The sequence below is a fragment of the Acomys russatus genome, chromosome 14 (genome assembly GCF_903995435.1).
Source record: "Acomys russatus chromosome 14, mAcoRus1.1, whole genome shotgun sequence".
Classification (NCBI taxonomy): Eukaryota; Metazoa; Chordata; class Mammalia; order Rodentia; family Muridae; genus Acomys; species Acomys russatus.
This window is the reverse complement of record NC_067150.1, coordinates 45844377-45857061: the sequence shown is the minus strand read 5'-3', so window position 1 is coordinate 45857061 and position 12685 is coordinate 45844377. Positions and strand designations below refer to the sequence as shown.

The following is a 12685-nucleotide window of genomic DNA, read 5'->3' as shown; positions in this document are numbered from 1 at the left end:
TCTGCCCTCAGGAAGCCATTCTGTCTCTCTCTGGAGAGCCTGCTTTACCCACCGAGCTGCTGCCCCAACTTGGGCCAGTGCATTCAACTCTCTGGGGAATGCCCTACTCGGCTTTACTGACTAGACTGCTGCTCTGTTAAGCAAACTGCTGATCAAACTATCCATGTCTCTTGCCTGACTTGCTTCCTTCAAGAAGAAAGGAACTGAGAGGCACCCAAACACACATACATCATCCACCATGGCAACAGTTTCATGAACTGTAGTAAAACAAGAAAAATCATCATTTCTCAAATACATTGGGAACATCAGGTTAGCAGCTTATAGCAAAGCCAAGAAACCCTGCCTACAGGCCTGAGACGCTATCTGATGACATTCTCAGCCTTTGGGTTAGGAAAAGTTAGGAGCAAGTGCCTTCTAAAAAGGATTTACTTAATAGTTCCACGGGCGGTGGGTCACACACAGGGATGGGCAACAGATGCCTATTTAGAGGATAAGATAGCCAACATAATTTGGGTCTGGACCTGCAGCATTCTAGCTTTCTGCATTCAGCCAGTCGGCCTTGTGGAATATTTAACATCCATGTGGCTTTTTTTGGATGTGTGTGTGTGTGCTCATGCACGCACACATGCACATACATGCATGGTTTGTTTGTTTGGTTTTGGTTTTTCAAGACAGGGTTTCTCTGTATAGCTCTGGCTATCCTGGAACTCACTCTGTAGACCAGGCTGGCCTCAAACTCACAGAGATCTGCCTGCCTCCGCCTCCCAAATGCTGGGACTAAAGGTGTGTGCCTGCACCGCCGCCACCACCACCACGCAGTTCACGATCCAGTTCTTAACATACAGATTTGTTCCTCAGGCTGTTTACAGTCCGTTCCTGTTCCTGACCTCCATCCCGGCAACTGCTGATCATCTTTCTTCCCCCCCCCCCCCCGCATTTACTTATTTTGTGGCAGGTGACAGGGCAGAGCACACATGTACTACAGCACATGTGTGGCAGATGGTGGGGCAGAGCATACATGTACCATGCACATGTGTGGCTGAGCACTAGGCTTGGTAACAAGTGCCTTTACCCACTGAGACATCTACTCTTGATCTGTCTTTTTATCTTTACATCTCCATAAACTTTCTTTTTTAGTTTTGGGGAAACTAGGCTCTGGCACATGCTAGGCAAGAATGCTACCAAGGAGCTATATCACTAGCCCTCTTTATTTCTACTTTTCTTTTCTTTTTTTTTTTTTTGAGACAGAGTCTCACTAAGTTACCCATACTGTCCTTAACCTCACTTTATAGTCCAGGCAGGCCTTGAACTATCTTCCTGCCTCAGCCTTTAGAGAAGCTAGGATTAAAGGCCTGAGCCACTAGGTGTAGCTTTTACAAACATTGTTTAATGTCACTTACATGTCAGGGCCCCACTTCTAGCTGGGCATCTTGTAGGTACACCTTGGTAATTGTGCCTGCTGGTGATCAGAGGCACCCAGGACTAGAGCTTACATGCCAGGTGGGAAAGGCAGGCATCAATCAAGTGTAAGTGGCAAGAAGCAAGAGGGTTGCAGGTGAAGAAGGCTGTGACAGTCTCAGAGATAGACCATCTAGAGACATCTATCCAGGGTTCCCCCTTAGAGCAAACCTTGAGAGGAGATAAAAAGTAAGAAATTAGGAGAAAGTTTCATGGCCGATCAAAAGCCCACACTCAAGAGGGAGATCTGGTTTCTCCGAGGCACCTTTCCAGGATTTTCTTGGTGGGCGTAAAACTTACATAAAGCTTACATAGGTTGGTTTTAACAAAGGTTACTGTATCGATTATAGTCTTTTTGGTATAATAACTCACCCTGACAAAAGCAAATGAAGGAAGGGAGATTTAGTCTGACGAAGAGGAGTTCCAGGGTCAGGATGTCATGATGACATGAGCTGGAGGCAGCTGGTCACACTACGTCCGTCCGCAGTCAGGAAGCAGCTGGGATGGATTCTGGCGCTCGACTTGTTTTCTCCTTTTCACTCAGTCCAGTGGTTAGAATGGGCTTTCTCACGGCAGTTAACCTGACCTACATAACCCTCCCCAGCTGACCCAGAACCTGGTTTCCTAGGTGATTCCAGCTCCTGTCAATCATCATAGTGATTTGAAAAGAAAGGAAGATTGATTGGTTCCAGTTGAGAGGTGACTCACGATGTCTGCAGATGATTTTATTTTTTTTATTTCAGCACAAAGCCCAGTTTGATGATTATTGACCTATTCCTAGAAAATATACAGTTTAAAGAGTTTAAGCCCCTGGGGGTTGTTTGCTTGTTTGCTTGTTTGCTTGATTGATCTTTGTTTTGCTTTTTTGTTTTTTGGAGACAAGGTTTCTCTGTGTAGCCTTTTGGCTGTCCTGGACTCCCTTTGTAGACCAGGCTGGCCTCGAACTCACAGCCATCTGCCTGCCTCTGCCTCCCAAGTGCTGGGATTAAAGGTGCTGATTGATTGATTTTTTTAGCATTCTTTCTTGACTGTATTTCTAAGGCTTCTCTTTGGCCTCTTTCTGCTCCCTGGTCAGTCCTGATTTCAAAAGGCTCTTGATAAAATCAGGTAAGTCAGACCTACGACTCAACCCAGCGGGGCTTCTTTGAGGAAATAATATCCACACTCCTTTTTCCCAGGGTTCCTAGCTGGAAGCCAGGGGAGGTAGGGCAATTTAATCCAGGCCTCCCCAGAGCCCATCCCAGAAAGGGTTCTGGCCCCACAGAAGCTATCCACCACTAGCCAGAAGGGCGATGAACCCAAACGGGAAACCAGAGACTGCTCTGAGATGAAGTGCACTCCAGATAAACCTGTGGTCTTGTCAGGGAGGGGGGTAGGGAGGGGACTCTCATCAACACCATCCCCTGTGCCCTTCCCTGCAGTCGGGCTTCCACAGCAGACCTCTCACAGCTGCTTTCATGCCTGACAGCCTGTGCCCAGACGGTTCCCTTCTAGTACTTTACTCCAGCATTATTTGTGCTCATGAGTACACATTGTGTGTGTGTGTGTGTGTGTGTGTGTGTACACATGTGGAGGCCAGAAAACAACCTCACATGTAATTCCTTAAGCAAAACTGTCTTAGTTACTGTTCTACTCCTGTGATGAAACACCAGGACCATAGCAACTGATTAAAAGGTGGGGGGGGGGGGGGAGAAGCATTTAATTGGGAGCTTACTTACAGTTTCAAAAGGTTAGGCTATTATTATGGAGGGGAGTGTGGCTGCAGGCAAGCTAGGCAGAGCGCTGGGGAAGTAGCTGAGAGCTTACATCCCCAACTGAAGACAGGAGGCAGAGAGAAAGCTCAAAGCTTCTGAAACCTTGAAGCCCACCCAAGTGGCACACCTCCTCCAAAAAGGCCATACTTTCTAATCCTTTCTAAACAGGCCACCAGCTGGAAACCAAACATTCAAATATATCAGCCTATAAGGGGCTTTTATATTTAAACCACCACAGCTGCCCACATCCCCCCCCCCCTCTGTTTTTAGGCAGGTTTCTCAACAGACGTGGAACTCAGCAAGTAGGCTAAAGTGGTTGGTTGATCAGCAAGCCTCAAAGATATTTGTCTGCTCCTGGCTCTTCAGCTGGGATTACAAGCACTTACTATGCAGCACCACGCCCAACATTTTTGTTTCCTTTTAGAGTTTCAATATGTAGCCCTGGCTGGCCTGAGACTACTTATGTATACCAGATTGGGTTTGAACTCGTAGAGATCTACCTGCCTCTGCTTCCCAAGTGCTGGGATTAAAGGCACGTGCCACCGTGCCCAGCTTTAAAAAATTAATTTATTGTTAATGTGTGGGGGAGGGGGTACATATGTGAGGCCAGAGAACAACTTTGTGAACTCCATCCGTAGAAGTATCAATCTCGGGAGATCAGATTTACACAACAGGATCTTTGTCCTGGTTGCTGGCCTGGTTTTTTGTTTTTGTTTTTGTTTTTTTTTGTTTTGTTTTGTTTTGTTTCTGCTTTATTCTTTTTCTATGCACTAATTAGTTTATTTAGTTGTTTTCTTTTTTTAAAGTTATTTATTTATGTGTATGGGTATTTTCCCTATACACATGTCTGTGTACCATGTATGTATATGCCTAGTGTCCATGGAAGGCCAGAAGAGGATCTTTGGTCTCTGGGATGGGATTTACTCAGAGTTGTCAGGCACCATGTAAGTGCTGGGAACTGAACCCTGGACCTCTAGAAGATCAACTCATGCTGTTAATCCCTGAGTCATCTCTCTCCAACTTCCTTCCTTCCATTTTGGGCTTGAACTCAGGTCCTCATGGTTATAAGGCGAGCACTTTACCTACTGAGCTATCTCTTCAGCATTCCCATCCCAGCCATACTCTTTGAGCAAAGCTCTGACTGGAGTTCCCAATGCTTTTAGAGAGTGACTCTCCCTTACTTCCTCCTGTCATCTGTGTATTTTGTTAGCTTATTTCCCCTCTCCCACTCCAAGGTCAAAGACCAGAGGTACCAGCCAAGTAGGCATGCTGGCTGCTCCCCAAATGTCTCCCATGTGCCACCCTCCACACTTAGGCTCTTGAGATTCTGTCCCCCTGTGCCCTTGTGCCCTTCTGCCCCATTCTTGACTGCTGAAGTCTCAGCCACTTGTCGAAACTCAGCTCTGATGTTGATTTCTCTGGGAAGTCGCCAACATCTGTCCAAGTCTCCCTTCTATTCAGACCAAAGGCATGACTACTAGCCTGAGAAACTTATAGCATTCTTTTCCACTATATACCGTCAAACCCCAAGACCATCTCTGACACGCTTTGTTTCTGGAGCACAGACATTAATGCACCAAGGTACTTGTTGCCCATTAATTGGCCAGAAGCTCTTATATTCCGATGCTTAGTCACCAGGGAGTGGAACTCTTTGATAGGGCTTAGAAGGACTAGGAGGTGTGGCCTTGTTGGAAGAAAGCCTGTTACAGAGGGTGGGTTTTTAGGTTACTGCTCCAGTGCCATGCATGTTGCCACATTCCCCACCACGATGATCATGGGCTGATCCTCTGAAACAAAGCCAGCCCCAGTTAAATGCTTTCTTTTATTTTTCAGAATGGCCTTGGTCATGCTGTCTCTTCTTAGCAATAGAACAGTGACTGAGACAGTGAGTGATCCTGTCTCAAAAAATAAAGTGAAAAATGATTGAAGAGAGTACTTGTCATTGCCCTCTGACCTTTACATGGGTTCTGGGCACTGAGCCAGTCATTAAGCTTGCATGACAAGCCCTTTACCCACCTCCCCAATTCACTGGTCCCCCTTTTTCAGAAGAAGCATACAAACTCTTCAACAAAATTTTCCTAGTTTATTTTAAACATCTTCACTAAAGTATGATGTGGTGACTTGTGTTTGTAATCCCAATATTAAGGAGGTTGGGGCAGGAGGATCACTATGAGTTTGAAGCCAGCTTTGCCTACAGAACAAGACTTTTGTCTCAGAAACAAAAATGGGCCTGGAGAAAATGGCTCAGAAGTTAAAGCACCTGCTGCTCTGCCAGAGGCCTACAGTTCAGTTCCTAGCACCCACATGGCAGCTGTCAACCATCCACCCTCCAGTTCCAGGGACTCTGACTCCCTCTTCTGACCTCTGTAGGGACACATGTGGTATACACACACATGTGAGCAAAACACTCATGCATAAATTGAAAATCATCTAAAACACATTTTTAAAGGGGAGGGGGCTGCAGAGATAGCTCGGGGTTAAGAGCATTGGCAGAGTGCAGAGGGCCAGAATGTGATTCACAGCACCCACATGTGCTATAAATCCAGCCCCTAGAGAAACCAATGCCCCTGGAAAGCACCAGGTGCACAGGCAAACATGCATGTAAAGCATCCATACACATAAAATAAAATAAGAATAAGAATGTTGCAAAGCGTGGTGGCGCACGCCTTTAATCCCAGCACTTGGGAAGCATGTGAGTTCGAGGCCAGCCTGGTCTACAAAGTGACTCCAGGACAGCCAAGATAACATAGAGAGAAACCCTGTCTTGAACCCCTCCCCCCCACAAAAAAAAAAATGAATAAGAATGTCATCAGTGAAACATGCATCCTTGTCTTAGTGAGGGTTTCTATTGCTGGGCTAAAACTCCATGACCAAAAGCACCGTGAAGGAGAAGGGTTTATTCAGCTTACACTTCCACATCATTGTTTATCATAAAAAGAAGTCAAGGCCAGAACTCAAACAGGGCAGGAACCTGGATGCAGGAGCACTGCTCACTGGCTTGCTTCTCACAGAAGCCAGGACCACCAGCGCTGGGGTGGCCCCGCCCACAATGGACTGGCCCTGCCTCCATCAATCACCACTTAAGGAAATGCTCTATGGGTTTGCCTACAGCCCAGTCTTATGGAGGCAATTTCTCAATTTACAGTCCCTCCTCTCAGATAATTCTAGCTCGGGTCAAGTTGGCATAAAACTAGCCAGCACAATCCCTATCTCAGTTTCAGGGGAAACGCCAACAAATCTGAAGACATTAAATACAGCAATAAATATGCAAAGGATCAGAACAATCAGCTCACAGCCAAAACTGCACATGGAAGCTTAAACCAAGAGCACATGCATATCAGGGAAATAGTGGAAACATTTAACCTCTTTATTCCTCAGGGTAAACCAAGACTCTAGGGTCACACACTGTTGCAGCTGATGGTGAAACCGAGACACCCAAAGTTGTGGCTGACCTTGAAGAATTGCCCCAAGTCTGTTTTTAGAGAACAGTTTAGCAATATGTCTCAGGAGTCAGTAGGCTTTCTCACTCTCTCACCCAGTTAGGTCTATTCCTGAGCTTTCATCTCTTGCAAAACTTTAGAAAGAGAAGCCGGCAAAGGCAGACTGAATCCGTTACTTGAGACAAAACATCCCAGAAAAGCAGCTTAAGAAAAGAAGGGTTTGGGGCTGGGGAGGTGGCTCAGAGGTTAAGAGCACTGTCTGTTCTTCCAGAGGTCCTGAGTTCAATTTCCAGCAACCACATGATGGCTCACAGCCATCTAGAATGAGATCTGGTGCCCTCTTCAGCATGCAGGGGAACGGGCATGTAAAAACACCGTTTACATAATAAACAAATAAATCTTAAAAAAGAAAGAAAGAAAGAAAAGAAAGGTTTGTTTTGACTTGAACTTTGAAGGTATAATCCATCATTAAAGGGTAGTCATGGCAACAGGACCAGGAGGGAGTAGGTCACATTGTGTCCATGGGGAGGGGGAGGGTGCTTGGCTGGAGAGATGGCTTGGTGTTCAAGAGCCACTGGCTGCTCTTCCGGAGGACTCAGGTTCTGTTCTCAGTACCTACATAGTAACTCACAATCATCTGTAACTCCAGTGTCAGTAGATCTGATGCCCTTTTCTGACCTCTGACCTCCCTGGGCACACATGTAGTACGCATACACACATACAAAAAAAAAAAAAAAAAAAAAAAAAAAAGCAAAAGTGTGTAGGGGTAGGATGGGGCTTGGAATACGGCTCAATGTCAGAGTATTTGTCTAGGCTGTGCGAAGCTCTAGGCTCTGTCCTCAGTACAACTGAACGCATAAAGTAACAAGATGAAGACTTGAAAGTCCATTTCCTACTTCCACAGCAGCTAGGGGAGACAGAACCTGTTGCCGATCTCAAAGATATAGCATTTATTTTCAGTGATGCTGTCACAGCAATAGCGCACCATCCCCGGCGGGCAAATATAAGCTCTAATTCTTACATTCTTTAGGTTGGTGAACTTGAATTTCTACTTTCTTACCCATAAAACGGAGCTATCACACCCACAAAAAGTCCTGCAGAGCTCACTGGTTAGATGGAAACGGTCCTGTATAACGTCTCAGGATTTTTGGAACCAGGTGTGGGTGCCACACACTTTTAATCCAAGCATGTGGAAGGTAGAGACCAGAGGACAGGGGCTTAGCTACATCGGGAGTTCAAATCCAGCCTGGGCTATGAGACCTGGCTCAGGTCATTTTACTTTAGCCATAGCTAAGCACGGCACAATTTTGGAAAAAAGTATTCAGGTAACAATTAACTCAGCCCTATGGCATGCTTACATTGACGTTCTTAGCAAAGTACCTAGGGCTGCATCCGTAAGATGAAGCAAAGTACGCGTGGCTTTGTCTGTAAGATGATGTCATTCCCGTTGACTTCAAAGCAATGCTCAAGCTGAGGGTCTGGGGAGAGTGACTGAGGTAGATATAATGCCTGTGGGAGCCAGGATCGGCTTGCCTCCTAAGATAACATAGAAGTCACTTAAGCTGTGGTAAAGTACAAATGACATTACTCCTCATAAGATGGATTTATGGTCTAAAAGTAAAGCTCAAGACTTAGGTGGGTTGGGCATGGTGGTGGTGCATGCCTTTAATCCTGGCACTTGGGAGGCAGAGGCAGGTAGATCTCTATGAGTTCGAGGCCAGCCTGGTCTACAAAATGAGTCCAGAACAGCCAAGGCAACACAGAGAAAACTTGTCTCGGAAAAAAACAAAACAAAACAAAATAAACAAACAAACAAACAAACAAACAAAAAAACCAAAAAAAAAAAAAAAAAAAAAACCAAATACTTTTCTTCTTCTTCTTTCTTTTTTTTTTTTTTTAAGGAGGAAAGTGTCTGAGATAAGTAAATAGCAAAGTTCCATCCACATAGGCGATATGAGCACAGCCAGTCTCATCAGGCAGCAAAGGATCACAAGCTGTAAAATATTCCTGGCATTCCAGGAAGAGCAGCCCCACACCCCGTTCCATTGAAAAGGTGAGCCATGTGGTTAACTTTCCTGGCTTCTCCGGTGCAGTGCGTATCTGTGAGCACCAGCCCCGTTTATCCTCTGTATCGCCCCACCACCCCTATAATGGGATGCAGCCAAATTTTCTCCCTTGCAGACCCCTAGATTTCATTCGTGAGAGAGGCTGCCCCTTGGAGTATACGATAATAAACACAGTCTGTTGAAGGTCAGACTCTGGTTTCTTTCTGCCTTATGTCTCTTTCCTCTGCCTCAGAAATCCAACAACTGAGATCCCATTTCAGTAATAGAATACTTATTCACCCATTTCAGAGGCTCTGGGTTCAAGTCTCAGTACCTCAGAGAGAAAGAAACAAAGAAGCAAGCAAAACCATGTATTAAACTGGAAAGACTGTGGGACGACAGAAGGAACTTAGTACTTTATTGTATTCACCCAAATCCTTTTGTAATATCTAACATTAACATGTAAATCCCACAGGCCCAGGGACCAGTTAACTTCCTGGAATGCTGGGAGTTGTAGTTCTCGGAAAATAACAAAAGCTTCATGGCAAAGTATGGTGGTCTATGGGTTTGTCTTTATAAGCCCCTGCTACACAGTGTTTTGGGACCACTCAGCTGGAAGTTCCAGGGAGTGATCCTGACCAAAGTCCATCTTGGCCAGGATTTAATAAAGCTTGCCTCAACTTTGGCTCAAATGGTGGAACTGGCTTTTCCTCTTGTGAACCTCAGGATTAAAACCGTTTACCTTTTGTCAGATTCACTCCTTGGCTACTTGCTGACACTTATTTGGTTTCCTCCCAAAATTTAAAATTCACTGTGAGAATTAGAAATGAAATAGACAAATGCAAAAAGCTAACATTTCAAAAGTATTTACAAATCAACAGATACCACTGTAGTCTCTCCGAGCCCCACTCCAGGGTCTACTCTCCCACCCCTCCACTCCACTGTCTTCCTGTGTTGTGTATAGCGGTGACAAGACTGCAATTGACTAGGAGTATGGAACCCTTAACCTGTGGAAGCTAGATATTCTATTTCCTGCCCTGGACAACGTGATCAGGGAAGGGTGGGGGAGCTCAGATCTGTTTTTTTTTTTTTTGTTTGTTTGTTAGAGACAGGGTCTCACTCTGTAGCCCAGGCTGGCATGGACTCCTCCCCCCACCCCCACATTTTCCTGGCGAAGCTTCCTAAATGCCAGGATGCAAGGCGTGTATCTTCATGCCCAGCAACGCCCAGATTTAAACACATATTAGCCTGACATGGTGGCTTACGCCTGTAATCTCAACACTCAGGAGACTGATGCAGGTCAGTTGCCACAAGTTCCAGGCTGGCCTGGGCTACATAGCTGAGCTCGTGTCTCAAAATCAATCAGTCAGTCTGTTCATCAACATATGTGGCACTGTGTGCTTTCTGAGACCATTTCTCTGCTCTTTTAAGTAGGAAGGTAACACCAGACTCTACAGACTGACCCAGTGCTAATGGAGTGAGTGTATTGAGTTGCTATAAAGTCTGACATGGTCCTACACACCAGGTATGGACTCAGTGTTCCTTCTCCTTCTAAGCAACGCCCTGTCTTCCTCAGGGCCTGTCCTGAACATCCGGAATGACCATGGCATAAGGCGAAGAGAATGAAGTTAGAACTTTACTTCCCTACTTCCTAGCTGGGTGGCATTGGGCCAGCCATCCTGCTGCTGGCTTACAGTTTGCCTACTACTCAGATTTGCAGCCCTTAGCCTTCCTCACAGTATCAGAGCTAAAGAGAGAGGGCTTCAATTAGGGCAGTGAAAAATAGTCAACTCAGTTTGGCTTCCTCCATTTCCTGTGAGAGGTTTGTAAAGGTGCCGACTTTTCTACCTAGAAGGTGTGCTGTACAAATGAAAGGCATGTTAGCAATTACACAAGAATGTCCCAGAACAGGATCTGAACACACAGAATTCTGGATTGTTCCTGAGCACTCCAAGGCAGGAAATACATTTGTACTAATGACTGTACTTTGGCAAGGTTTCTATTTCCCTAATTCTAACTTTTGAGAAAGGGACATTTCTCAAAGGCAGAGCACCCCGCTTCGTGCTGTCTCTGTCTCTCTGTCTTCATACCCATCCCCCCACCCCCACCCATCTGTCTTTGTGTCTCTGTGCTCCTCCCTCCCTCCGGCCCCCTCCCTCTCTCTTAAATGCACCTGTCAGCTTTTGGTTCCCTGTGTCTTACAGAACAGACATTGCTTCTTTCTTATAGCCAAGGCCCCTGTTGCATGTGTCTGCACTGAGAGGAAGGGGTTAAGATGGTCTTTGAAGGCCATGCATGCATTAGTTCCCTGGGCCACTTAATAGCTTCCTGACCACCAATTGCAATACCTCCAGGAACACTTGCAATTCCTGTAGGGTGGCCTGTCAGTCTGTTCAGGTGACCTCTGCTGCACTCACTGGGGGCTGACAGAATAAAGCGCCAACCAGTTATGGAAGAAAAAAAAAACAAAAAAACAAAAAACCCAAACCAGGAACCATCACAAAGCCCTCTGACAAACTTTCACTTGTCCAATTACAAGCCACAGCCTCAGTCTTAGGCATGGGCCCGCAGTAACGAGGATGCCTATAACCTCAGCCACCCCACCTAGACTAAATCAGAAAGTCTGGGCTACCGCTTCCCTTGTGATTTAAAATCAAGAACCTAAGAAACAAGGCACATCTTGAAGGCCCTTCCTGCCTTCAGTGCCATCTTCGAGATGAAGGGCTTTTGTGAAGGGCTGTTCTCCTTCTGAGATGCCTCCACACTTTGGGTCAAAGGCCAGGTGCTCGCCCAGCTTGAGGTACACACACACACCACACACACACACACACACACACACACACACACACACACACACACCCTTCCTTCTCTTCCCTGCAGGGGATGGAACCCAGGCTCTCGTTTTCTAGTGCTCAGCTACATCTCCTGCCGTCCAAGAGGATTTCAGAGGTCAGTGTCTCAGACCTACTCCTCTGCAAAGGGGCTGGCAAAGGAGAAAGGCTTGCCCAGGATCAGCATGGGTGACACAAGTAGGCTCCACCTAGATCCTATTCTCACCAGCCGGGAAGAAAGGAAGACATTCTAGAGAGACTCCTGTGCCTGTCAATCTGATTATTAGATTGCTGAAACAATGAACCTTGAAGAAATGGCAATTTCCACAGAAATCTCATCCCTAGAGAAGGAAAATGTACAAGAGGGGGAACTTGTCTCTCAGAAAGAGGTTTTCTTTTCTTTCTTTCTTTCTTTCTTTTTTTTAAAAAAAGATTTCTTTATTTATTATTATGTGTACATTGCTCTGTCCACATCTGCACCTGCAGGCCAGAAGAGGGTATCTGATCACATTATAGATGGCTGTGAGCCACCATGTGGTTGCTGGGAATTGGACTCAGGACCTCTGGAAGAGCAGTCAGTGCTCTTAACCACTGAGCCATCTCTCCAGACCCCGCCCCCCTTTTAAATGCAGTCCAGGTCCTTTATTCCTTTTTGTACATTGGGCCGTGAATTCATACAGAACGGGCTCCAGCAGCTCAGGCTCCTTCCCATTAGCCCTCAAGAAGTGTGCTTCTCTGGGTGGCGCAGGCTGGCGCTTCAGCTGGACCCAGGTGCCCTTCTCCTTGGCTTCCTTCTGCTTCTGGTTCGCCTTCATGCACTTCAGGAAGCAGTCCCTGCTCTCAGAGCGCTCGATGTGCTCAATGCGCCCACTGATGCTCTTGGCGAGACTCTTGCCCTTAACCTGCTTGTTCACAGTGATGCCCACAGCACGCTGGGTGGCGTTGTAGACTCTTCCGGTTTTGCCGTGGTAACACTTATGGGGCATTCCTTTATGAACAGTGCCCATATCTACAATATCACCCTTTTTGTAGATTTGCATGTGGGTGCCCAAAGGAAAAACTTCATGCTTCCTAAAAGGCCTAGAGAACACACAGCGGGTGCCCCTCCTCTTTCCTTCCGTGTTTGTCATTTTGGCAAGTTACTGCAAGATGGCTGC

General features: G+C 46.2%; 1 protein-coding gene across 1 annotated transcript; it reads right to left on the bottom strand.

Annotated features, from left to right (window-relative positions):
* Positions 1 to 10483: 10483 nt before the first annotated feature.
* Positions 10484 to 12658, bottom strand: LOC127197898 (60S ribosomal protein L21-like). Its single transcript, XM_051155731.1, has 2 exons — positions 12187 to 12658; positions 10484 to 10557 (listed from the first exon to the last, which is right to left on the bottom strand). The coding sequence occupies exons 1-2, from the start codon at positions 12656 to 12658 to the stop codon at positions 10484 to 10486; spliced, it is 546 nt and encodes a 181-aa protein (XP_051011688.1).
* Between the last annotated feature and the right edge of the window lie 27 nt (positions 12659 to 12685).